This window comes from Amphibalanus amphitrite, unplaced genomic scaffold, assembly GCF_019059575.1.
Source record: "Amphibalanus amphitrite isolate SeventyFive unplaced genomic scaffold, NRLGWU_Aamphi_draft 000113F_arrow, whole genome shotgun sequence".
Lineage (NCBI taxonomy): Eukaryota > Metazoa > Arthropoda > Thecostraca > Balanomorpha > Balanidae > Amphibalanus > Amphibalanus amphitrite.
In genome coordinates this window covers 21,976-47,626 of record NW_024881608.1, presented here as the reverse complement: position 1 = coordinate 47,626, position 25,651 = coordinate 21,976, and the positions used below count along the sequence as shown (strand labels likewise).

The 25,651-nt window shown below is 52.4% G+C and overlaps 2 protein-coding genes and 2 non-coding genes across 15 annotated transcripts; 2 read left to right on the top strand and 2 right to left on the bottom strand.

The window, feature by feature from the left end:
• Window positions 1–776: 776 nt before the first annotated feature.
• On the bottom strand, window positions 777–6,457 carry LOC122381060 (small RNA 2'-O-methyltransferase-like). 10 transcript variants are annotated; one of them, XR_006256456.1, is made up of 8 exons: window positions 6,246–6,457; window positions 5,159–5,430; window positions 4,777–4,869; window positions 4,470–4,624; window positions 3,680–3,862; window positions 2,808–3,428; window positions 1,878–1,982; window positions 777–1,634 (listed from the first exon to the last, which is right to left on the bottom strand). XR_006256456.1 is itself a non-coding variant. In XM_043364776.1 (8 exons), the coding sequence occupies exons 2-8, from the start codon at window positions 5,420–5,422 to the stop codon at window positions 1,492–1,494; spliced, it is 1,587 nt and encodes a 528-aa protein (XP_043220711.1). In that variant the 5' UTR covers window positions 5,423–5,430; window positions 6,246–6,448; the 3' UTR covers window positions 777–1,491. The 10 variants fall into 10 exon arrangements, 5 of the variants coding, with proteins under 5 accessions (XP_043220711.1, XP_043220713.1, XP_043220714.1 ...); XR_006256459.1 differs by having other exon boundaries at window positions 6,380–6,446; XR_006256457.1 differs by having other exon boundaries at window positions 5,955–6,437.
• Window positions 2,559–2,631, bottom strand: Trnak-uuu. Its single transcript has one exon. It is a non-coding gene; the product is annotated as a tRNA-Lys (tRNA).
• Trnak-uuu lies at window positions 4,207–4,279 on the top strand. Its single transcript has one exon. It is a non-coding gene; the product is annotated as a tRNA-Lys (tRNA).
• A 59-nt stretch (window positions 6,458–6,516) lies between the features above and the next one.
• Window positions 6,517–25,461, top strand: LOC122381061 (spermine synthase-like). Of its 3 annotated transcripts, none has more exons than XM_043364782.1 (9): window positions 6,517–6,805; window positions 8,415–8,538; window positions 9,802–10,016; window positions 10,870–10,981; window positions 11,261–11,383; window positions 12,724–12,872; window positions 15,144–15,233; window positions 15,772–15,963; window positions 24,995–25,461. In XM_043364782.1, exons 2-9 carry the CDS (start codon window positions 8,478–8,480, stop codon window positions 25,139–25,141), a joined length of 1,089 nt encoding a protein of 362 aa, XP_043220717.1. In that variant the 5' UTR covers window positions 6,517–6,805; window positions 8,415–8,477; the 3' UTR covers window positions 25,142–25,461. The 3 variants fall into 3 exon arrangements, with proteins under 3 accessions (XP_043220717.1, XP_043220719.1, XP_043220718.1); XM_043364784.1 differs by having other exon boundaries at window positions 6,755–6,923; XM_043364783.1 differs by lacking the exon at window positions 6,517–6,805 and adding an exon at window positions 7,042–7,212.
• The last annotated feature ends 190 nt before the right edge of the window (window positions 25,462–25,651 follow it).

Genomic DNA, 25,651 nt, shown 5'->3' with positions numbered 1-25,651 from the left:
TTGAGATATCGCAAAAATTCGCGAGGGGGGTAAAATTTACCCCCCCCCCCCCCAGCCCCGCGCGGGTTAACACGTTGAAAGAGCAGTTCTTATGAAGCGCTCCCATTCGGTAGCGTTGTTCAGAGTTTAGAAAGGTGAAACTGAAAAAGCAGCTGCATCCACTGTAATCACCAATAAAAATAAAGTGCAAGGATAACAGCGAGAGCCATAACATCGGCAAACGATGGATCACTCTGAACTTTTCCGTAACGTTGAAAAACGACATCGAAAAACGGCATTCACATTGGTCCTTTCAGACGTGGAAAGGCACCACCCACACTCGACAAATGATGCTGCTTGCGTCCCACTCCAGCTCAACTCTCGGTTGGATCATTGGATTATCACGACCAATGTACCGAGCAGCGAGTTCAAAACTAAATAGCGTCACTCGAGGACAAACAAGCGATGCTAAAGACTATTAGCTACTGAGGCAATGGACCGTAAAACCACCCGAGAATCTCGGGAGCGGAGTAAGTGACAGAAGCGATACAAAGCATGCAATAAGGTTTGTTTCGGAAGGAGAGCGAGTTGTGGCGCCATACAAGGCGTACCAGATCTCCCCATAAGTGAGCGCTACTAAATGAAATGTTCAAGTAAGGCAGAAATTTCAGCGCCCATGCGCAGCATGGAAGATGTCAGGGAAGACTTTCATCAGTGCTTAATTGTTGCTGGTACGAAGATAGTTTTACCAACTCTGTTGAACCCCTTTCGAAGGCAATCCTTTAAAAAAAGTAGAATTCAGAAATAAAAGTTGTTTATTGCGGCCCGATTCAGCGCGGCACACTGAAAGCTGGCGGCCAACCCGTACCTCAATACCCGAACAGCAGTGCTCAGTGCTCATTAAGATGGCTCGCGCGAGTGAAATGAAACGATTTTGGTCGCGGACGGTTAAAACAAAGGCGTTAACAGTGAGCTTGATCATAAGGAAAGTCTCAACCTGGACTCAGCGATGCTTAAGAACAGATGTGCTTATAAATATTCAAGAACAAAAATGACAGTGCAACAATTTACTAGGAGCACAATGAACATTCACATATGAAGTGTGTGCACCTACGATGGATATCACATGATCATGATGCTCTTTGCCTTCACAGCGGTTACAATAAAACACAGCACACAGCCTACACTCGGATGCAGTGCAACCCGACACTGAGACGGTTTCAGCGGAACTACACATAACATAAAACAGTGCAGCAGTGGGGCAAATCGTTTAAGTGATACTTCATCTTCGTTTGATTTCGCGCAGCTCAGCAGCAAACACAAGGATAATCTAGTCCTGCCGTGCAGCAAAGGTAAGCTCGTTGCGTTGTTCGATGCCCTCTTCAATACCTGACATTTCCCCATCATGTCACAGCCAAACGCAAGGCATACATCTATACAACCGGCACACCGGCCTACCCCGGGTCGGTGTCCACAAAACTCAGCTGCAGACGGGAGCGGCGGCGCGGCGCGTCACCTATAGTTCAGTTCGGCGACAATAGATGGCAGCAGGGCGGCGGCCAGCGGGGCGCCCCAGCAGCCGGGGAAGCAGGCGCGGAGCAGGTCCAACATCAGACGGTACGCCGGCAGGGCAGCGCGGATACGTCGGACGGAACCTGAAACACGGATGAGCTATGAGAAAGAAAATGGTACGGACAGCTGGTGATCACAAGCTGAAAAATGACACCATCCATCCGAGAGGAACTGGAATACGTGAGATGCATCCATACTTTGTGCTCTCAGGACCAGTGCACCACATCCAATGCGTTCTGGTCATCAGTGGAGGGCCACCTGGACATCGGTGGAGGACTGACAATGGTCAGAACACCCACCCATCACCCAGCGGAGTCGCCGCCTACCTGGTATCTGAGGGGCGCCGGCGGCCGGCGGGTGGTCGACGACGTCCGTCTCGGAGGGCTCAGACCACCCCGGGACGGGGTCGGGGCGGCCGTCCCAGTCGCAGCCTGCGTGAGAGTCCCACGAGCGGCTGTAAGACACGCTCCCCCAGGTGGGTGTAAGGCAAATATTCAGTGAGAGTCCCACGACCGGGTGTAAGACAATACAATACAATACACTATCGTTGACCGGGCTGACAGAGTGCCGCAGTGGAAAGGCTCGGCGTTTGAGAGGATGCAGGGTTAAATATGGATAGGTTAGTGCGATATGGAGTGATGGCTGAGGTGCGATATGGAGTGATGGCGTATGCTGAATATTTGCTTCGCCGCCGAGATAAATCACACGCTTAACAGGACAGAGACAGACACATGAACTAAGACAGACACTGACCAAGCCACGTCAAAAAAGCAGGGAAACAAATGAGTGGCAAACGAGACCCGACCGTCTAGACGTATCTATACGCATGGTCGTATCCAGCATCCCGAACGCATCCACTTCTTGCAGTCACACGCGGCGGGGCGTTAGCAAAGCCCGGTGCAACCGACGAGAACTGCCCAAGGACGACGGCTAACGGTACGGCGCATGACCTTCGACCTACCGCGATCGGCAGGAATCCCGGAATGTGGCAAAGAGCCTTAAAACCTCGCCCGAACAGGGACTCGAACCCTGGACCGTTAGGTTAAAAGCCTAACGCTCTACCAACTGAGCTATCCGGGCTCCTCATACTAACTTACCACTACTTCAAGCAATGCACGTCTGTCACGACATGCAACAGCCACCCACCCCACTCGTTCCCCCTCCCAACCGATCAATAAATCAATCCCAGCACCCACACCCACCTCACTGCTCTCCCACCGGCCCCGTCCCACCACTCCCAGTCCCCCAATTCTCACCTGTCCATGATCTCCTGCTCCCAGTTGGGCTCGTTGTCCCAGTCGTCGTGGTAACTGGCGTCGCCGGCGGCGCTGTCGGCTCCTGCGGCCGGCTGGCGGCCCACGGCGGGCTCGGCGGGCCGCAGGTCGCCGCCGGCCAGTTCGTCCTCACTGTCACTGCCGTCTGGCGGCGGCCGGTACACCACGTGCGGCCGGCCGCCGTGCACCACCACCGGCTCACCGCGCGCGCTCAGCAGACCCGCCAGCTCGTCCAGTGAGGCGCCGGCCGCCGACACCGACGGCATGTCGGCGATCATGGCCAGTGGGACCAGCTCCTCCCGGCGCGGCCCCGCCGCCGCCTCCATCCGACCGTACCCGATCTGGCGCGCGTGGTACAGCACGTCGTTGTACAGGCGGTCCTCGCGGCTCTCGAAGGGGAACTGGTGGTCGGACAGCAGCTGGTGCGGCTGCTGCTCGCCGGTCCCGGTCCCGGTCCCGGCGGCGGGGGCGGGGGGTTCGTCCCGGCGGTGGAAGACAGCCATCTGGGAGCAGCAGCCCAGCCGCTCGGAGCCGGCCGGCGGCGGGCCAATGCCGTCAAACGTCACCTCGTACTCGGGGTACTGGGACACCACGCCGGCGCACCTGCGGGGATACGGAGAGATCAGAGAGCATACAGCGTGCCGCGGGCATGGGAGGGATTAGGTGATGCGAGCCTGAAATATAAGCGTCCAACCTTCCGGTCGCAATGAAAAATGACATGGCGGTCATCAGTCATCGATAAAACGTTCGATAGCCTAACTAATTCACTCTAGCAAACATCTGCGTATATTTTTTAACGTAAGCATCTTACAGCATTTCATAATGATGCTGGTGTCGGACCCCCTTGGACTCACCACTGCTGGAACTCTGCCCGGGTCCACTCGAATTTGTGGTCCCAGTGACGCATGCCGGTGAACCCGGGGAAGAGCTCGTTGAACTCAGCGTTAGGGGTGGTCAGGACCACCAGACGGGGCCGCAGGAACCCGAACAGGGCAGCCGGCAGCGCGCGCAACACCGGCGACTCCAGGTGCTCGATCCTGAGAGGAACGAAACACACGAAACATGCCAGCAGGTAGGGCTTCCGAAGGTCAACCTGAGGGTTATTTTCGAAAAACAGCTGCAGACTGCTGTGTGCTGCCTATAGCTGCTAAAATGCTTCCCCAGTCTGAATCGACAAGAGAGATAAGATTCGGGTGACCGGTTCGGGGCCGGTGACGTACTAAACAGACCCCAAGATTCGGTCTTTGGTGAGCTGCAGTAAGTGCTGATGTCGTGACACCATGGGACTTGATCAATATTTTTCGGCAGTGGCCAAAAAGAAGATAGGGGCGCACTGGTCCTCTGTCCCAAGCCGAAAATTTTTGAGCCCCCGTCCCTCGAAGCCCGGGTAGCTCAGTTGGTAGAGCGTTAGGCTTTTAACCTAACGGTCCAGGGTTCGAGTCCCTGTCCGGGCGTGATTTTGACAAGGACTCGTGACCTGGCTTGGGGTCACCGTTGAAGTGTCAGCAAGCCGTAGCCGTAATCTCTGAACACGCGTAGACACTGCTCTAGCAGCGGTTCGTATCAGTTCTTTCGTTTTCTTTGGTACTCCGCACTGAAATTTATAAGCAATTCGAACAATACCAGACACAAAAAGCCACTCACACTTCGATGCCGGTGACGGCGTCACAGCCGAGGAGGCGGGTGTCTGGCCGCGTCACGTCTCCGCAGAAGACGCGCACGCGCAGCGGCTGCAGCCGCCGCTCCAGACGGTCCCTGGCGCCCGGGCTGGCACGGTGCAGGTGGCGGCGCAGCGTCTCCTGAGGAGAGGGGTTAGCGGGTTACGGGGAGACTGCGGGGTCGGGCGAATATCGACAGGCAATGCCGAAGATGAAATGAGTGAATGAAAGTATGTAACTGAGAAGCCATTATCCTGACGGAGCCTCAAGAATCACGACGTTGGTGAACTCACCTCTGATATATCCAGCAGACATATGTCACTCAGTGTTGGAATACTTTTCAGGAACTGGAGAAATGACATCTCGGAACAGCCCATATCCAGCACCTGAAAAGGATACCCTGACATCAGTATTAACGTCAGATGTCAACGGGGCGTGTCGGACCGCGTCACCTCATCGCAAGTCCTATTACGTCACGCTACGTAACGATACCCTCAACGAAGATATCCATGACCAAACTAGGCAATAGGCATGGAGTTCGAGTAAATTCATTTCAAGATCATTATCATGTCTACAAATTCGGTGGCTAGCAGGACCGACCCAGGGCAGCACCTGTACTCGTAACAAACATCCCTCTGTCAGCTGCCCTGCTGACAACACGGACCTCGCACTCACCTTCCTGACGACGCCGAAGCGCTGCACGTCGGCCAGCAGCCGGCAGACGGTGGTGTAGCGCTGGATGTACAGCGCCGGCTCGAACATGGTGCACCGCTCGTGGTCGCCGCCGTGGTCCAGGTCCGGCGGGATCCCCATCACCGGTCGGTGGGGGGCCGCTGCCGCGGCCACGGGTGACGGCAGGCCGACACTCCCGGGACCCGCCGACGGTCCTGGAACCGCCGCCGCCGCCGCCCCTGCTGGCAGTTCGTCATCCTGGTCCATGGCGTAACCTGCAAGGAAGAGAAAGGGAGCGATAGAGGCAAATATTAAAAGTATTTATCTCATTTTTAGCATCTACAATTGCAGGATGAAATAATCAGATGTTAAAACAGCTTTGCTCCTGTTCCAGGCTGTGAAACATAGCAAAAAAAAACAAAACATTATTACCAATAAACAGCTGATTAGCAGACTGATGCATATTTACAATATCACATTGGCTATTACAATATTGATCACAATCACAGTGGTTAGGCCCACACCACTCCATACAGTGCAGACTGTATGGAGCAGTGGCCAGTGTGGGCCTAAGCGTGATAAAAGCACTGTGTTGAAGTTGATTGTTGAGCTGCTCTACCAGTGCATCATAACATAAAGTTATGTATGATGCGAGACACAATGGGATTTGGCAGGTATGAGGGATATATTAAATATTATTTTCATCTTTTTGGCATATCTATAATTGCAGTTTTCAAGAAGTTTCAAGTTTCAAGCTTTCTAAGCTGTGGTCAAATTATAGGTCTTGCTTAATACATACTTGTACTGGTCTGGATTTCCAGCCTCGTTGTGGTCTGGTCCAGATTTGTCACCCTTGCTGGTGAGCTTCGGCAACTCTGTGTTGCCTCACTCAAGATTCTTTTTGACAAAACACTCAAAACAGTATATAAACTTTCAGATGGATGAGCTGGCCTCGCTTTTAGCTTGCAGCCCGGGGTGAAACAGTTGATGGTATGGCGGTCCGGACCCCAGAATGAGAATTGATTGTGGCTAGTGGGCAGTCTCAGTCTTGCCGGTAAAAGTATACTAATATATACTAATACCGTCTTACCTTCACCTTCGTCTATCCATCAAAAACGATCCCACAGCCTTTATCCCATAAGAGTTTTAATTCTATGGGTAATTTAACAGCAACAGGACCTGATTATTTTTTGTATAATATACAGTGATAAAATAGCTACAAACGTTTATTCCTATTTATCTAGCACTTCTCGACGTTCTCGACGTTCTCGACTATCTCGACAAAAAAAGCGCAGATGCGACGGAATATTATCAAAACATCCAAATTCACTGCAAAATATTCCAACAAATGCTACAAATGCTCTCATCATATTCTCCACAGTTTAGATATTTTATAGGTGATTTATTCATCAAAAATAGTTTTAAACTTTTAAGTAGGTTGTCAAAATGGTAGTAAATGACAAATCAATGTTTAAGCCAAAGGTTCAGCGCTTTTTTTTGTTTAGTTTCATTCTGCTTCTCTGAAACAACTCTTAGCAGTAAATTACCGGGAAAAGTGGAAACCTTGATACACTCGATACACTCGAAGTTTACAATTGCAATTACAACGTGGGTTGCGGGTTGCAAAGTGATTCCCATCAAAATCGGAAGGTGCTGTGCACGTGGGCGGTGTAATAGGATTATAGGTTATCAGAACGTTTCTGGCATATTTATCTGTACAAAGTTGCAGGCTGCAGCCTTTCACTGGCTAGCTGTCTTGATCTATCGAGTAGGTATCGCGATCGCTGCTCTTACTGTTACCTTCTGTTCGGTGTTCATGATGTTTGAGCTGAACTCGATTTGCATTCTGTGTCTGTGTTGTGTTTATTTACAGCATTTAAGTTATCCTGTTCATCCCTAATAGGACTCTGTCAAGCTTCCGAACACATGTTCGTAGATCAGGAGACTGGAGAGTGGAGAACCAACTGATATATTAATTTGAGAGTTTACAGCAGCTGTGAGCTGTGTCAAGTCAGAAGGTGTGAAGAAGTTTTACCGATAAGGGTAAAAGTCAAAAGGTCAATAGGCAGAGGTGATGGATTTATGGTGACTCAGACTCTGACTGACTCCAACTTGAACTTATAAAGAATAACTGACTCAGACCTTAACTCTGGGCAGAACCAATGACTCTGTTCAAGTCGTGACTTTTCAGTCCTGGCAGGACTGGAGTCAATGAATTTTTGGTAATGCTGACTCCAACTCCAACTCTGATTTCAAAAATCAACTGACTCCAACTCCAAACTGAACTGTCGACTCCAACTGACTCTGAGTTCTGACTCATACTCCACAGCCCTGGATAGGGTGCCTAACTTGAACTGGTGCCTTTTTGGTGCCTTGTTACATTTCTGAAACAGACTGGCACATAGACCCACAAGCCAGTCATCTACTAAATCCATTCAAAAGAAGAGTCTGTTTTAGTGGATTTCTTTACTTCAAAGTTTGCTAGGTAATAGTTATTGTTTACTTTTGGGTGACTCTCCACTCTCCAGGGCCCAGGCTTAAGTGAGCAACTAACTAAATGCCTGCTGTCCGTTGGGCTGGAAAGATTGATCGGCAGCCAGGGACAAGTGATTGGCTGGCTGGGACGAGAAACTGGAGGGCTGGGACAAGAGACCATGAGTTTGGACAGGGAGACTTCCGATTGTATTGTGGGACTGGTGGATTAGACCGCCAAGTAGATAGGAGGCCTGCAGTAATGCATGGGACAGATTGTTTTTGGATAAACTCTAGAAAAAATAGTTGGTTCTTATGCCACAACAAAAGCTATGACGAATGCTCTAACCAAACTTCTGGATAGCCGAATTACTTTAACCAACCTTCTGGATAGCGGAAAATAGCAATCGATGTAATTGAAGTCGGAATTCACATAGTTTATTACATTTGTAATACACTGAGCTCGTTCCTTTATCGCTGAAGATTGTCAGTGCGTTCATGGGAGGAAGGACGAACCATGTTACGCCCACCTACATATTACGTAGGTACCGAGGTGCTGTCTCCCATCGCCAACGCCAGATCATATTATATATCCGTTAATCTACGAAAGAGTGGCTTCGCCATCGCTCATAATTATCCTGATAATCTCCAACAATAACAACGAGACGCATGCGGCTCTCGAATTGCATCGATATGACTGATGAGTATCATCCGATCCGCCTTGTGTCGCCTTGACCTCTGGCCGCGGTAAACACGTGTGTCGTAACGGTCCGTCCCGCTCCGCCAGTCGCCCGCCTGACGCCGCGCCGGAGAGACGTCTCAACTGTCCGCCAACGTCAGCTCGTCCGCCATGTCCTTCAACACCACGCTGCTCGACTTCAGCGTCGCCCCGGAGATCATCACCAATCCGGGTGAGTGCAGGACGGCCGGGAACGGCGGAGACGATCTCAGAAATGGTGCGGCATCGTGTCTTTTGCGTCTAGCTGTGAATTGCATTGCTTTGTTGTCATCTTTCTAGTATTCACTTATTGTGAGATCGAAACGGTCAATGAAAGGCTTGCTTGTAAAACTTATTTTCACATTCTGCCGAAGGTAGCGCACGGAAATCATTGCGCAATTTGATAGCTTTTACAATCTTAGGCGTATACCCAGATGATATCGCCGCCATATATTTGTTGTTTCGCTAGTGGTATTCTGTATAATCGGTCGTTACAAAATATATACAAGTTCGTCTTTCATCCGCTCCGGCTGTTTTTCTCCGCTCGCACTGTTCGTACGTCTGCTCATCTCACTGATCCCATCCCATCCTGTGCTCCGCCCAGTGGCCAGCGCCACGCTGTATGTCTGTCTGTCCCGCGCCTCCCTGACCGTGTCAATCCCGGCAGTGGCCAGCGCCACTCTGTATGTCTGTCCACCCCACTGACCGTGTTTACCCCGGTCAGTGGCCAGCGCCACGCCGTGTGCATGTCTGACCCCACTGATCCCCTCCCTGCCTTGTGATCTGCCAGTGGCCAGCGCCACGCTGTGTCAATGTCTGACCCCACTGATCCCCTCCCTGCCTTGTGGTTGTGATCTGTCAGTGGCCAGCGCCACGCCGTGTGCATGTCTGACCCCACTGATCCCCTCCCTGCCTTGTGATCTGCCAGTGGCCAGCGCCACGCTGTGTCAATGTCTGACCCCACTGATCCCCTCCCTGCCTTGTGATCTGTCAGTGGCCAGCGCCACACTGTGTCAATGTCTGACCCCACTGATCCCCTCCCTGCCTTATGATCTGTCAGTGGCCAGCGCCACGCCGTGTGCATGTCTGACCCCACTGATCCCCTCCCTGCCTTGTGATCTGCCAGTGGCCAGCACCACACTGTGTTTATGTCTGACCCCACTGATCCCCTCCCTGCCTTGTGATCTGCCAGTGGCCAGCGCCACGCCGTGTGCATGTCTGACCCCACTGATCCCCTCCCTGCCTTGTGATCTGCCAGTGGCCAGCGCCACACTGTGTCAATGTCTGACCCCACTGATCCCCTCCCTGCCTTGTGATCTGCCAGTGGCCAGCGCCACGCCGTGTGCATGTCTGACCCCACTGATCCCCTCCCTGCCTTGTGATCTGCCAGTGGCCAGCACCACACTGTGTTTATGTCTGACTCCTCTGACCCGCACCTGTTCTGCGGCCTGGTCAGTGGCCAGCGCCACGCTGCACCAGCAGGTGGAGGAGGTGGTGGGCGCCGTGGTGCCCGGCCTCACGCGGCTCATCGAGGACCTGCTCCCCTCGGGCGGCTTCCACATGACCTACACGGCCGAGAACGAGACGTTCGTCACGTTCAGGGGTCACCGCAGCGGCCTCGTCTCCGTGCAGATCGAAAACTACGGCGAGACCTTCCTCATGGAGAACCGGGTCAGTGGGTGCCGCGCGACAGTGCCATGACCCGCCTCGTCCTGGCTTCCAGGACCCTGGCCAGTGACCTCTCCCTAGCCCCCTGCAGACGGCTGGGGAGAGGTCACTGGGATAGTACAGGACTGAGCTGGAAGGTGAATGCTGACATGTTTCTTGAAAATATGGGATGAATGCAAATGCACTTGCAAAAACTGTGCTTACATGCCTGCTATGTCATTAAGACTTGGCTTTAGGTCTGTGCCAACCATGGCACTTGTTTAAAGCACACCGTATTTTAGTTGGCACTTCGAATAACAATGTGTCTCAAAATTGCGTATGATTTGACGTTGTGAACCTCCAATGTTTCGTGAGATACGGCTCGCATGGAATTTGGCTATTGTTTATGAATAACCGTGTTGTGTACGTGTATGTGTGATTGAGTCGTGGTCTTTTCCGCCTCCGTGGGCACTTCTGACGCAATAGGGGCAAAACGGGGGCAGTAGCAGGATTGTGTACAAAATGTGGTAAACATGGCTCGTCTTGTGCCTAGAAACGATTAGAAATTCATGATGAAACGGCATGAAGTGTATATGCATGGGTGAATTGGAAAAACACGTTTTTTTTTTGCGTTTTTAACTGATTCGTCATTTGTATTTGCAAGCGGGAGCTGTACAGTGTACGTGTTACGTACATTGTACTATGTGCATATCCAGTAATTGTATGTTTCGCAGTGCTGCCATCTGATGTTGCGTTCTCTGCGAGCTGTTCTTATTTGTTCCATGCTATGGCCATTCCAGGAGGCAGCGCCCTAGCCCTGTCACTGACAACTTGACCTTCAGTACCCGACCTTCTGACCTCAGTGTGCCTCACGCAGGCGGTGGTGGAGCTGGAGAAGCGAATCCGAGCCAAAATCGGCGCCCACCGCGGCAAGGCCATTCTGCCACTGAAGAGGGGACGCGACATCGACTCCTACTTCTACACATCGGGTAGGCGGGGGACGGGGCGGGCGGCTGTTCTGTGTACTACGGCTGCAGCCTCGCTACGAGGCTCGGTAATAAAGTTTATAATAAAATAAGCGCGACCTTGTTTATAAAAACTCACGCATGTGTCGTGTCCGTTTTGGTGCTGAGTCTTGGGCTCCCTAACCCACTAGTTTTATATTGAATCCCGCTGACAACTTGTCTCTCTTTGTTCAGCTGAGCGACTACTGGGTTGTTTTGTATTTTTACTCCCTTTGCCCGCTGACCCGCTGACCCTCCCCTCAGACGAGCGGCTGCTGGAGTACGGCGTGCTGGAGACCATCTTTGACGAGGTGACGCCCTACCAGCACGTGCAGGTGGTACGGACACGGGACTTTGGCAAAATCCTCGTCCTGGACGGATTCCACAGTAAGTACTGCACCGTCCGTAAATAGTCCAGGCACTGGCTAGACTGGTTTATCAAAAACCGGGTAAGTCTGTAATATGGCTGCGTACTGAAAACTTTCTCGAAATTGAGGTTCAGTTTGGAATTCTAGTTGTTGGCACGATTGTTTTGACTCGGCGCTTTGATGATATATCTCCCCGTGCCTTGCGGCATTCTTCTCAATTACGGTGCATGTATTCCCTTGCGCCATAACATTGTTTTTCCTGAAAATGACGCAGAGTTATTGATTGATGTTGCCTCTCTGTCAGTGATATACAACTTTATTTGTTCGTTTGAGCCGGGCCGAAATCCCCAGATCATAGCGGCTTTGATAGGGAAACTTTGGCGCTCACGCGGAACTTTGGCAAAACAGCGCTGGCATTATGAATGTTTCTGAGCTAGGATGATCTGCATCAAGCAATTTCTTCCTTTTCGGTCGGGGATAATGTTGCAACCTCAACAAATGAATAGCAATGGAGGACGGAGGTTCTGAAAATATACACCTAAGTTCAAGTTATTTTCATTAAGCCTGTTTTATTATTGTGTGCATCCAATATCCATCTATAGTTATGTACCTGACAACCGTGTTTGTTTGTTTGTTTGTTTGTTTGTTTGTTTGTTTGTTTGTTGTTGTTTTTTTTTCATTTTCGCTACCTCTCCGGCTTTTTGCAGCTGGATATTGAATGTCTCCGATACCCCCGTAGTTGAAGCACCTGCTGACCCAAAACAGGACGCCACTGTCAGTGAGGGTGGCTCCAGCCGCACCTGCCGCGGTGTTGACCCCTCGCCGCGGTCTATTCCCGTCCCCTGCGACCCCCGGTCGTGCCGGGTGACATCGCGTTTGACCCCGTCGTGCATCCGGTCACGTCGCCAGACATATCTCGATGACCCTTCGGTCTGGCACCAGCGCTATTCGCGGAGAGGTTATTCTGGTCTCCAATCGGCACTCGTATCGCCCCCCTCGAGCATGTGCTCGCGTGATTGGTGCTCGTTTCGGTATGTATGGGCCGGGATCTGATAGAGACCCGACTCGCGCCGATTCTCAGATCGTTCGATCTCCCGCGAGAAGACCTGGATATTGGGTTTGGGTTCACTCCGAAATACCACCGCCTACTTGACTCACTCCTCTGACACAGGCGATATCAGAAAATGGTCTCTAGATAGCGCTCGTCCCCCGCGTGCCGCTGTGCCGTCGCCGTCGGGTAAGACCGAGAAGTTAGCACGCGCCTAACCTTTGTCCAGCGAACGTCAGAACCACCCGCGGGGATTGGAAAACTTGCTCGCGGGGCGGTGGCCGGTGTCTCACGGGACGTTCACCCTACAGATATGTCGGAGAAGGACTTTATCTACACGGAGACACTGATGGGCGGAGAAAACTACGAGGGCAAGACGGCGCTGATCCTGGGCGGAGGCGACGGCGGCCTGCTCTGTGAGCTGCTCAAACAGAACCCAAAGTTCGTCACCATGGTCGAGGTAAGTGACACGGGAGGGGCGCTGGTCGTGAGGAGGGTTTAGAATTATGTGGAGGGATGGGGTAGTACATGGTGTGCGAGATTGAGGTATTGGTTTATGTGAACAAGGTAATGGCCAAAAGACTGGGTGTGGGAGATGCTATGTAGACGGGCGAGTGCGTGCTGGCATATCGGGGAAGTAGGTATTGAACAAATGTTGATGTAACAGGGGGCAATGGACTGAATAATGAATGTCATATTGGTAGGATAGGACATTGAACGGTGACTGAGGCGGCTGGTGACTGAGGCGGGCAGATTTAATTTAATGCCTCAATGCGAAGACAACTGGAGTGGTTCATATTGTATGAGGATACCCGCCTCAGAAAACCCGGCTCGTTCTAATGTCGCTCTGAAAACGACGCTCCGATGGGCAGCCAAGGTTCTCTCGGCTCACATTGATCCCGGGGGCTTTCTTTGGAGAGTCAACATTTTCGTCGGCTGGAATAGCAATTTGGCTGATAAGACAGGGCGCTGTGTTGACAGTGCACTACCGACAGCTGAAATTGGGACAATGGGATGCGAACTAGTAAAGATCTGCGCGGTCAGGGTGTTTAATCAGTTCCTGGGAATGTTGTGACATGGATGTGTGTTATGCCAGAGGGCACGACTTAATCTGGGTCAGTGAGTTGATAACTAAGATATGGAATATTCAGTTGGTACCTACTAAGATACGTTGAAATGCAGACGGATACTGACAAAGCATGCGGACATACACGGACCAGGATTCTGAAGTTTACGAACTTTCAAAGCTGCTCTCGTGGTATCGACGGGTCAATTTGTCCTCTTACTGTAACGGCGTAGTATTGACCAAGTGGGAGGGCGTCTAGGATCAGTCGTAGATCAAAACTGAAGTTTGATGGTGTTCATGCGATGGCTCGTATTCACTAGCTATTTGATGGTGTCTGTCGAAAAAAAAATCATGGTCACTCTACTATCACAAGCAGCCAAGGTGGAACATAAGAGTTGAGTGTTTAAGGATTCTGATCCATCGTACAGCGAGGTTGTAGTGTAAATACACGGACACAGACCGATAAAAGGCGGTGTGTACGGCCCACGACCGTTGTCCGCGGGCACGCTCGGAGCAGATGGCGCTACCGTGCCGCCTGGTCCGCGTAGTGTCGGGCTCCATGTGGGCCAAAGTGCTGTTTAAATTGTCCGGCAGGGGATAGGTCGCCGTATGACAGTACTGTTGCTTAAAGCCGGATGGTCATTTGGAACGTCTTCCACCTTTACACTGGAGCGTGACGGAAAGAGAGGTTCAGCCAGCGCTGGTGGATGGTCGTCAGTTATATGTGCGCTCTTTGTTGCAACCAGACGAGCGAAAGACGTGCGCTTAGTTTCGGGTGTTAAATGATCAGACTTAAAGTTCTAAAAACAGGTAAGCATTGATATTAATTTCGGTTCTAATTCGTACCAATGCAACCCTTTTTACGTTCCAGCGCGTTGTCTTGTCCGTGCTACGGGTGTCCGTCAAAGGCCACCCCGCCGTCTATGCGCCATGTTTCCCCCATCCCCCCCCCCCCCGATGACTGCTGACAGACGCATTAGCGGCGGTTTCTCGAGCCGCTGATCTGTGGGCTGTTTGCGGCCGTGATCCAACAATCTACCCGAGGGACAGCCGGGGATGAACAAACGCATTAACTGACCTTTGTGGTGTCTTTTTATATAATGGCTGATGCTGAACGTCAACAAGAAATATATCGTGCGCTCTGACCTAAAATCGCATTAACTGCTGTCGGCAGATAATGCACATTTTCTGTCCGGCACGAAGAATTATTTCTCAGCCCAGTATGTTCTGGACTCGCCCCGAACATTAGGGAAATCCCTGAATATCAAAGAGCTTCCCTTCTTTGAAAGATGGTCTTACTGTGGGGGAGTGTCTGTGAGTGTGAGATACTGTCTCTCTAAATATAAGAGAATCATCTCGCTAGATGTAACAGATCGTTCATCGGGTATCAGGAAACTCCCTCAGTGGATCTCAGGGAACTCCCTCACTAAATGCCAAAAGTCATCTCTCGCTGGCTATCAGTGATTGTTAGGGTGGTCCATATACACGGTCAAAAATAAAGTTTTCCTAATTCATCGGGCCGGATCGAAATTCAAGAAACTCGACCCGGCCCGACGAATCCGACAAACTTTTTTTTTCCAAGTGGAGCACCTTAGTGATCGTCCCTCGCCGGCTAACTCGGCCAAACGCCCGCTCTGACCGCTCGTATCTGTCGCTCCTCCCTAGATCGACGAAGTGGTGATCAGGGAGTGTAGGAAGCACCTGCGGGCCATCTGCGGCGACTGTCTGGACAAGTTCGACGGCGACAACTACAAGGTACGACGCCGGGCGGCAGCGACCGTTTTCCTGCACGGCGCCGGGCGGGAGCGACTGCTCTCGCGTGTGACCGTGTTTGAAGTGGCGAGCGCGCTGCGATGCAGGGTCTTTGATCGGATATGTGTGGAGTCGGTGTCAGTAACAGTGATTGTGTTATTATGTCTGTGAGTATGGTGAATAGTGTGCGTACAAATGCTGACAAATCCAGGCTTGTGTTTGTGACTGATCTGATAGCTGCTATGCCATTCGTGTTTTTTGTTTAGTGGAAACCAAATTCTTTCGAGGAGCAATGACAAATTATAAGCTGAGCGTATTGATTCAGATTCAGAGGATCTTTTGAAGTTTTGGGCTGAACATTAACAGTTGGCTCACCAGCAGCTACTCTAATTTATGGATTGGACTTTACATTCTTACAAGCCTGGTTATTTTCACAAACTCCACCAGATCAATCGGTTTCCAATCGATCGATGACTATGCACGTCTGTCTGTCCTCTACCTCTGTTGTCATTCTCACCGCACCTCCCCCACTTCTCGGCAGATTATCGTGGGCGACGCGTTCCAGTACCTCAAGGACAGCGTCCAGGAGGGCCGGACGTTCGACTACATCTTCTACGACCTGAGCGACGTGCCCGTGTCTCCGCGGCACGACCGCGACCTCTGGAACATGGTCAAGGACGTGCTGCAGGACAGCATGAGCCTGCTGCCCGCCGGCGGAAAGTACATGAGCCACGTGAGTAGATTGGCGGCGGCGCGGCTGGCACTGGGGCGGATTGAGAACGAGGCGGGCTAGGGACTCATGGGGGATTGAGGCGAGAGAGTTATAGACTGATGACTGATGGGACTGGGAGAGCGCGGCGGTTTGGAAGACAAGCGGATAGTGCTGATCGGGAATGGAAGTTTGATTTATCACTGTTGAATCTGGACCATCTGTTTAGCTGAGGACCTCGGACGAGGCTAAAATTACATAGACAAATCATCACGTCTTAATATCAACAACAACAAAAAAACTGTTGTCTCCTGCACGCTGTTCGACTTCTCAGGGCGCAGATTTATCGGCGGATTGTTCACTGACGAATCAGGAAATCCACATCTCTGCTCTGAAATCGGGGCTGTGTGATAGCAGTATCACATTTCAGCTTGTGTGTTCGATTTTTGCTTTTGATGCGTCTTACGAAGGGTAATGGGTTCTTTTCTCGCCAGGTCAGGTAGTTGTCAGTTCCATTGGGAGGCTACCTCTACCCTGAGGTAGAAAGTTAAAAGGTTTGTTGCGTCAGCCTCTTCATTTCCATTGTCCTCATAAGATGTCTGGTGCGGAATCCGTCCGCACCGTTGAACGACGTCTAAGGGAGCCGGAGACGCATGAAAAGGTATTTGGCTCGATTACCGTCACTCTGACGCAGAAGCGCACACGCTGTCGGTGCCGCGGGGAGTTACCTGAAGCAGGTGTTGCGCACCAACATTTCAGTGCGGCACTTGGAGTGAGATTGCCTCTGCTCCGCCTTTCAGCGGGCTGAGATTGGATCCCTGATCGCGTGTTACGCGTGGTTCGGTCGAACAGGTGGCGGAGCGTAGAGTGGAGCGCAGATATATGCAGTGACGTAGGTGGGGCGGGTCCGGGTTGAATCGGTACGTTCAGCTCAGTGCTGTGCGAGATTTGACGTGAGTAGACGATGCCAGTCCGTCTTTGTACAGGGTACGGACGATGGTGTGGACTTTACAGGGTGTCCGGATAGTTCTGGCGCTTTTCAACATTTTCTAAAACAAATGCCATTGGTTCATAGATACTAATCAATGGATCAAAACAATGACCAGGGACACCAAGCCACATGCTTCCGCTACGTGCTCATTCAATGTAACCACCGTCGGCGCCGACGACGGCCTCGACGTAGGGGAGGAAGCGTCTGCGGGTTTTGACGATGCGGGGCATTTCCAGGTCCTCCCATGCTGTCATGATGCGAGTCTTCAGCGACTCCAGGTTGGGGTGAGAAATGGCCTAGATCCTGTTCTACAAAACGCGTAGCACGCCTTAGTCGAGCGGGTCAGGTTAGGAGAATAAGGCGGCCTAATCTCATTTCGCCACGGTGATCTGGCCCGGCAAGCTCCTCTGTCAGTTTAGCTTGAATGGCGGCGGCGTTGTTGGAGGGTGCTCTGTGCTGTTGAAATGCGAAGTGACCCTTAGGGCATGTCGTCTTGACCCTCGGGTTGATGTGGCTGTCCAGGAACCCCTCGTGGGCCAGCCTGTTATTCATTTATTCGACATTGACGAAGATGATGGGACATTTTTGTCCATCAGACCCCCGCACTTTCTTCGATTGCCGCGTTGAAATGCTGCTCCGTTCCCATATCGCGTTCGAAACGGTCTGAGGATATTTTTTAAGGAATTCCCGAGACGAAATAAACCTTTACCTGCTAAACCATTCATCGAAAAACGCCGCATCGCGCTGCAACTCGCGCCTCGTTCAAGTCGCACCCGGCCGCCGCGCGCAGGCATTCAGCGACAAGGCGCATCTTCGCCCATCTACCCATCACTGAAAACGATTTCAAGGTCATATTTACACGACCCCTGGCTGAGCAATCAACGAGGGGTCATGTCTGTGATGATTGGCTGAATGTCCAACAATCACAGCGCGCGTTACACGGCGTCCAAAAGAAGCGCCAGGACTTTCCGGACACCCTGTAGATCTCGCCATTCTTTACGGCGTTGTTTTGTTGCACTTTGTGAACCCAAAACTCTTACAAGCTGCAGATGTGTGCAGATTGGAACCAACTTTACAGATCACCATCTTATGACTGGTTATTGCATGGGCGTAGTTTTAACATCACGCTGATTGCATTTTCTCAACTTGTGGCGACAGTTGGCTGTTTTGTGATTGAATTTACCCTATGGGATGTCCGTCGATATCCTCTCGATTTTATGTCTTGAATTCATTTCAGTTGCTGTTTCAACAGCAGCACTAAAACGATTACCATACATAGTCGTGATTGAGTGAAATGTATCTACAAATTAAGCAATTCCTTCTATATTCGTGACACCTAATGGCTTTGCGTGGGTGTCTCCAGACTCTAAGCGTGCAGTGTTCGGAAGCTAATTGTTCTATTAGCTACCTTTCTGTATTTTGAAGTTCGGTCAGATATGATGTCTATGCATATTAGGGTCACCAAATGGCTGCATCGCTGTGTTTACACCTCTATTGCTCATCATTTATCGTCAGCCTAGCCGCCCGCCTCTGCCACCACCTATCTGCGTGCTATGGGAGACCGGTCGACCGCCCCCGTGTAATGGTGTGTGCCCGTGTGACTGTGTGTTTAGCTAACGGGCCGACTGTGTGGGCGGCCACTCGGCCAACACGCCCCGTTTGGTCAGTGAGTGTGTGCGGGCGTGGGTGCCCGCTGGGATAACACACGCAGTACTCACCGCTCCAGCCCGGTCGCCGGTGATGGCTCGATCAGCTGGTGTGTGTGGTGGCTGACCGAGAGATGGCGTAAAGATGATCCGTTATCACTGGTTCCCAGGTCACACAGAGGCAACTGGTGGGTCAGAGGTGTTGTGATTTGTTCCGGGAGTTTGGTACACTTTCAGGTTTCACGGCTTCAGGGCATTTTAGCTCGTTACTATTCAATGCCCCATTTGACTAAGTTTGGGACAACCAAGCCAAGTAGTACCAAGTACCGACCGTTCTGTGGTCACGTTTTCAATTATTATCTATCTTGAGCCTGCGAGAAGTCATTTTGTTGTCTTCTGAGATGCGCCGGTAATATTACTGCTTTGGCTGTGTCTTATCCAACATGGAGTGTAGTGATTGTGCCATTCTCTCGTTGTAATATTCCTCCTTCCAAGAACTCGCTCGTCCCGCTGAGGTGCTCCCGCTCCCAGAACTGGTGATGCGCAGAAGCCCTGCAGCCAATCGCCCCGAATTCGCCCTATATTGGCTGGCCAGGCTGCTGTCGTCTCCGCGCCCAGCCGTGACTCCACTGGGACGCCGGCGGGCGGCGACGTGACGGTCCCCGTGACGTGACGTCGGTGTGTGACGCCAGTCGGTGCTACCTGGAGTGGAGGCAGGCGGCCGCGCTGCCAGACACACTAACACGCCTGGTTAGCCGGCCCGGTCCGTCAGTGACCGGTGAAGAGTCGAGTGGAGTGGTGACCGCCCGCCGGCACTGCTCTGCTGTAAACTCTGTTACTCTCCCCTCTCTTCTTCTCTCCTCTCCACTCCACTCCACTCCACTCCACTCCTCTCCTCACTGCTCCATTCCTCTTCTCTCCTCTCCTCTCCTCTCCTCTCCTCTCCTCTCCTCTCCTCTCCTCTCCTCTCCTCTCCTCTCCTCTCCTCTCCTCTCCTCTCCTCTCCTCTCCTCTCCTCTCCTCTCCTCTCCTCTCCTCTCCTCTCCTCTCCTCTCCTCTCCTCTCCTCTCCTCTCCTCTCCTCTCCTCTCCTCTCCTCTCCTCTCCTCTCCTCTCCTCTCCTCTCCTCTGGTGGGTGGATGTCTGGCGCAAATCCGCTTCACTGCACCCGACGAGGCTGTTCGAACCGGAACGCTTCCCTTATGCTCGGAAATCAAATTAGCGGAGACCACTGAAGTCCCGACCTGATCAAAGCTCTTCGCACTCGCCACAGGCGAGTGATGAGTGCCGACTTTTGGAATTATCTGCAGGAAGGGATCCTGCATTAGCTGTCCGGTAAGCTGATAAGGTCGACGTTGTTTCCTGCATCTCAATGAACAACTTAAAAAGGTGGTATTATGAGGTTGACAGCTGTGCTACTAATTGGTTAACATCTTCCGCGTTACATTAGGCACCTGGAAGAGTCAGTGTCTGTGGAGCTCAGGTTTTGATTTCTCAATTTTCAAACGTTTCCGCATTGTATTTGGTCTTTTCATCCTGAAGTTATGGGAGGTGGTACGGGAGAGTTTCAGAATGCTGCCTCCACAGAGATGAATCAGTCAATATGTGTTATTCTGACGGCCGCTTGTGTTGTATCTGAGACTGTCGACGATGAGAGCTGTATGTAAGCACACGTCCCGATTGTGTATCTTCATATGATGGCAACTGATTAACTGCCTTTGGAAATCTGAGCTGCTAGTCTCGTATGCTAGGGTACGTGAAGTGATCTGTATCTCGAATCACTGCATTGCCGTGAGCACGCCACCAATTTGCATTTTGTCTTACGCGAAGCAAGCCTGGGATGAATCCTCGGAATGACCCTCGCTGCACCATCAGACGAAGAGGCTACTTCAGCGAGCGGTTCGACCAGGGTGTGTTGAATGAAGACTCGGCGTTCTTCCGCGAATGGTGCTACGAGCCATGTGGCCACGTAATCGTTGGCCATAGCGTAACCAATGAGGTATCGACCTGCCTGAGACGCTGCTGAAGGGTGAATGGGGTCCACAATGTGTGGGGGCATTCAGCGTGGGTGCGTAGTGGGTACCGGACCCGGGGAAAGGCCTCTGAGTGGGTCAGTGTGAAGGCGAAAGGACGGTAACCGGGTCCGCATGCAGGGCCGGAGTATAAGTTAGAGCGGGTACGGTTGGCTTACTGGTAGAACGCTGAGAAATGCGAAACTGAACTTTTTTGCGCGGTGGCTTTGAATCGTTTTTTTTTTTAAGAGAAAAAGATCATGTTTTTTGGTAGACGTATTTTCGCCACTCCTTTCCAAAGACCTCTTACAACTGCGCTTTTTATGTTCCGTTTTGTTTTGTCGAGTTTAAGTTGTCCACAATGATAACAGTGGTTTCTTTTGAAGCCACACGACTGCTATGTGTAGTCCAGAGAAACACGGCGCTCATTATTACATCCGTCTCCGATCAAAGTCAGCCGAGGGCCTCCTCTCGGTGGCTTTTTCTCTGTGTGCGTTCCTGTGTCCGGTCTGGTATAAGTTATTCATTCCGCGCACTGCGTCCATTTTCATCGTCCGCCCCGTTCTGAGAGGTGGATAAGACGTCGCGGCGGTGCCCGGGGAGGAGCGCTCTGTCGGCGGCGGCGCAGCCCGTGAGCTGGCACAGCTCTGCGAGCCGCCGGCGGTTCAATGGAAGCGCTCCCGGCGGAGCTGCGAGCTGTCGGAGCCCGCTGACTACCGGCCCTTCCGAGAGGGTCGGACTCCGCACTGTGCACCGGCCTGGAGTCGGGGGCGCGTGACGAGGGGGCGGCCTGAGTCAGACCGGGCTTTTTTGTTTGTCGATGGAAAGGTGCCCGGTCGTTGAGAACCTTTCAGCTCAGTTCCATTATGTTCTGGCGTACCGTGCCGCTTGTAACACGCAACAGTTCTTTCCAGTCTGTGCTGTTCTTCGGAGTGGTGCTATTGTTGAGTTTCTTTTTTTTTTGCTGTTGAAAGCACGTTTTATTTGAAATATTTTGTTCATGTGGTGGTAAGGAGTTACTGGTTACCTGCCCCGCTGCAAAACAGGCGACTTTATTCATCACATTTCGTGTGACACTTATTGATCACATGCGAAGCGTGGTGAAACAGAGAGTAATACTTAATAGACCCGAGCTTCTGTGGGTGACTCATCTCTACAGAATGACGTTTTCTGATAAATTTAATGAACCGTTTTTCTGCTGCATAAGCAGTGTACCAGTGTACCTACATGTCCAAAGTGCATGTATCGTGTGCACTGTACTGAGTAAACTTGACGCATTGATGCAATCAACTGCTCGTTTTCACCATTGTCTGTCATATAGGTACGCATATTGTTATTTTGTTGGCAGGATATTTTTCCACGTCAGCTTTGTGACATTTGTTGCATGTGAAACGCTCGTGTTCAGGCTTAGATGTCCAGGCTTAGATGTTCAGGCTTAGATTTTTGTGTCCAATTCATATGAATCGGTAATCCTACATCCGTCTTTTTTGTGGGTTTTATGCATAATCCGACATGCAGCCACCTTTTGCGTGGGTTTTTATGTGTAAGTCGTTAGACGCCCGCCTCCCCGGCTGTCTGTGTGTGCCGCTCGGAGCCGCTGAGAGCGGTTCGCGGACAGACGCACCTGACTGGGACGCGGCCGGAGGTGATGTATCGATCACGGTCTCCGTGTGTCGGCGCGAGCGGTCCGACTCACCCGTCGCCGCCGACGGGGGTCGACACGGCGCCCCGGTGACGCGCCGCCCCGCCCGTGTCGCTAGATCTACCGGAGCTGGCCGTCGCCGAGCTACCGTCAGCGGCGCGACGATAACGGCGCACCGGAGGCGCCGCGCCGCGTACGTAACCGGCCGCGGCCCGGCCCGGCCTCGTCTGGTCGTGGTTATTTGCAGCAGCAGTCGAGCTTTATTCCACTTTTTGCGCGGCGGTTGCCGCCTCTGACGGTGGCTCTGCCAGTATGCCTCGGTGAACCGCTTTCATGCATGGCCTCACCGCTCCCGCGGCGCCGCGCAGCGGAGCCCGCCCGTGCCGTTCTTCCCTGTAGACCGGCGCTGCTCCGTGTTGTGGCACCGCGTACTGACGGCGCTTCCCCGGCACCCCTGTCCTGGATCGGCCGCCGGCTGCCTACGTCCCAGTCTTGAGCCTGGTATTAGGTATTGGCGACCACGGCATGCATCTGATCAGTAGGAGATTTTGGTTTAATTTGCGCTTTGCTACTTTTTCATTTTGCCATCTTCAAAATCTCTTTGTTTTCGCCTGCCTGTTTAAAGAGGAAGGCTCGAGAAAGAAAGTTATTGTTAAGGAATCATGGATAGACTATAATTTCAAGCGATTGTGGCCATGGACAGTCGATTGTTTTCGCTTGGTCATGGTACCTACCCGCTCCACTTCCCTCTATATCATCCACTGCATTCGCCTCTATACTCTCGCTCGTTTGTTTCGGCGCGCAGTTGGAGGTCTTTCTGACTCGGCCGGTCAGACGACCGACAGTCCTTCCGGACCCCGGTCCGGACCCGGACCCCGGCGGCCACCATTTCCGGGCACCGGGGCCTGCTGCCGGCGAACGACCACTCCGGCCGGGGCGCTCACGCTGGTGTGGTCGTGATCGCCTCCACTGTCGTCTGGAGGGCTGCTGCCCGTGATTTACCGGGTATTGCCCGCTCGTCCGCCGGTCTGCGGGGCCGCTCCCGTGTCTGGAGAGGGGTTCGGGTTTAGGTCAGAAGCTGGCTGCATCATAGTGGCGTCTCAGTCATTCGTCAAGGTTAGAGGTTCGTGGTTTGCTAGTGAGGCCAGGGTCGAGCTGGATTGAATCATGACGCCAGGGAAGTGTGAGGACGGAGGTGTTGGGGAAGCTTCGGTGATTAAAACTGGTTGCGGCTTTAAACTCTCATGCTGTCTCTGGCTGGATTCGGAGGTCAACGGCGGATGACCCAAGTGTCCCTTAACCGATTACGTTTCATGCCGGGAGATTTGCCGGCCCTGATCATTTAACTGTGCTGAATTCTTGCATCATTTTCCTTTTATGCTATGCTTAGCTCCGATCGAATTCCCATTACACCAAGAACTGTGCACAGTTTCCGTCATTAAACTGTGTCGCTAATGACCTCCGTCCCAGGTCGCCCGGCGGCCTCCTCTGTCGCCGGGCGTGTCTAGGAGTTCCGGCTCGCCTTGCTACACGATTCCCCGCGGAGATCTGACGAGCAAACACCTGTTCGGAGCACGTCCGGAACCGGGCGCTCCGCCGCCCGGCTCAGACCTGCTGCAAATTAGCAGTCCCGGGCCGCGGCGGGCGACGGGGCGCGGAAGTGCTGGCCAGAGCGGCGTGTGACGCCTTTCTGTGGACGGCTGCTGAGCTGAGGGCTCCGCGGACGTGAGATGTCACGCGGCTCTCCTGCTGACAGGGAGGTTCTCAGAATGTCCGGGCGAGCGGAGCAGCGCGGGATGGAGCGCGCCGAAATTGGCTCTGAATTGCCGGCCGTCTGAATGGATTGAGATGGACCTGTCGGTGACCTTCGTACGTGGCCGTGTTAAACGTGACGGGACGTGGCCGTTTAATTAGGGGTCTCCAATTCACTGGGCTAGGTCGCTTTGCTGGATGACTACGTACAGAAAATTTGCAGTAAGTGCTTAGGACAACATTGATTAGATCGGAGTACCTTTTTCTGTTGGTCTTTTGAGTGAGCGATGAATGCGCATGCATTTCTTCACAGCATAGCTCCCGGCAAGCCGTCGATATGCAAGAGCACAGTTGCTTCGGTTACTTTCTTTTACACCATCGCTGGCCTGATTTTGTAACGTGATCATCAGCACTTGCAAGTGATTTAGGTTACTTTGTCAACCATCTTACTTTCGTTTTTCCTTTTGTATCTTCGTAAGGCATGGTAGTACGACTAGAGCAACAATTCATGATCATCGTGATCATTTGTTGTCATTTTCGGGGTTCCAGGTAACAGTGATACAGGAGCAATATGTGTGCTCCGGTGAGCTGTTAATCTCATTCTCCGCTGTCCATTGTCTGGTCAACATTGTCTTGGTCCCCTGTCTCGTGATGGTCTCTCCGTCCGTCTGCGTGACCACGGCTGTCCGTTATAAAACCCCTTCGCCCGCTGCTGTGTCTCCTCCTGTATATGACCCCTCATCCCATCTGCGACCACAGGTGATTGACGTCGACTGTCCGGAGTGTCTGTGTCCCCCTCCTCCCGCCTGTGCGCCGTCGTATCTCTAACCCCCCCCCCCGTCTGCGTCCGCAGTTGATGGGCGTAAGCTGCCCTGATGGGCGTAAACTACCTCGCAGTGTCTGTGACCCCTCCTCCTCCCCTATCTGTGTGTCCTCAGGTGATGATCGTCGACTGTCCGGAATGTCTGTGACCCCCACGCTCGCCTTTGACACCCTCCTTCTGTGTGCTCCAGGTGATGGGCGTCAACTGTCCAGAGGCGCTGGAGGAGTTCGAGAGGCTCGTGGACGAGCTGCCGGCCAAGACGAGTCGCACCAGCTCCAGCGCCTACGTGCCCTCCTTCATGGAGACCTGGGTGTTCTACCAGGTGACCAAGTGTTGATCTGAGCGCGGTGAGTCCGCTCCTGTCCTGCATGCCCTCCGAGAGAGAGCGGAGAGAGCGGAGAGAGCGCCGAGTCGCCCAGGCCAGTGTGACAGACGGGTGTCATCAGATGACTCTCCGGCCTGTGACGTCATAGATGACCCTCTGGTGTCATCGTGAGCTGCCATATGATGCGGCCCAGGGTCGCCGGGTGCCCGAGGGCTGTTTTCCTCCATTGTCACCTCCGTTTTGTTGAGTGCGGCCGCCGGCCGGAGCCACAGCACAGTGCAGTCGTTACGCACATTTTGAGTGTTTGTCACGGAATAAATAGGCAGCTATTATGTACGTCTTGTTGAAATGTCTCGAAGTTTGTACAGTATGAGACCTAGACTCGCGGGAAAAGAGCTAGAGTAGCTGGAACACGAACGGAATGAGAAGGAAGGGCAAATTACTGTTGCCGAGAGACTGAATCGTGGCACAATTATGGTTGTCTAGCATGCGCGTAATTGGGTAAATGTTGATAGTTAATTG

Bases quoted from the DNA above. Each gene is read 5' to 3' on its own strand.
- LOC122381060 (XM_043364776.1), bottom strand. From the start codon at position 5,422: ATGGACCAGGATGACGAACTGCCAGCAGGGGCGGCGGCGGCGGCGGTT. The intron at 4,870-5,158 runs GTGAGTGCGAGG...TATCCTTTTCAG, and splicing joins GCTTCGGCGTCGTCAGGAAG to GTGCTGGATATGGGCTGTTC. The intron at 3,429-3,679 runs GTGAGTCCAAGG...GTATCCCCGCAG, and splicing joins CGGGCAGAGTTCCAGCAGTG to GTGCGCCGGCGTGGTGTCCC.
- LOC122381061 (XM_043364782.1), top strand. From the start codon at position 8,478: ATGTCCTTCAACACCACGCTGCTCGACTTCAGCGTCGCCCCGGAGATC. The intron at 11,384-12,723 runs GTAAGTACTGCA...TTCACCCTACAG, and splicing joins CGTCCTGGACGGATTCCACA to ATATGTCGGAGAAGGACTTT. The intron at 15,234-15,771 runs GTACGACGCCGG...ACTTCTCGGCAG, and splicing joins TCGACGGCGACAACTACAAG to ATTATCGTGGGCGACGCGTT.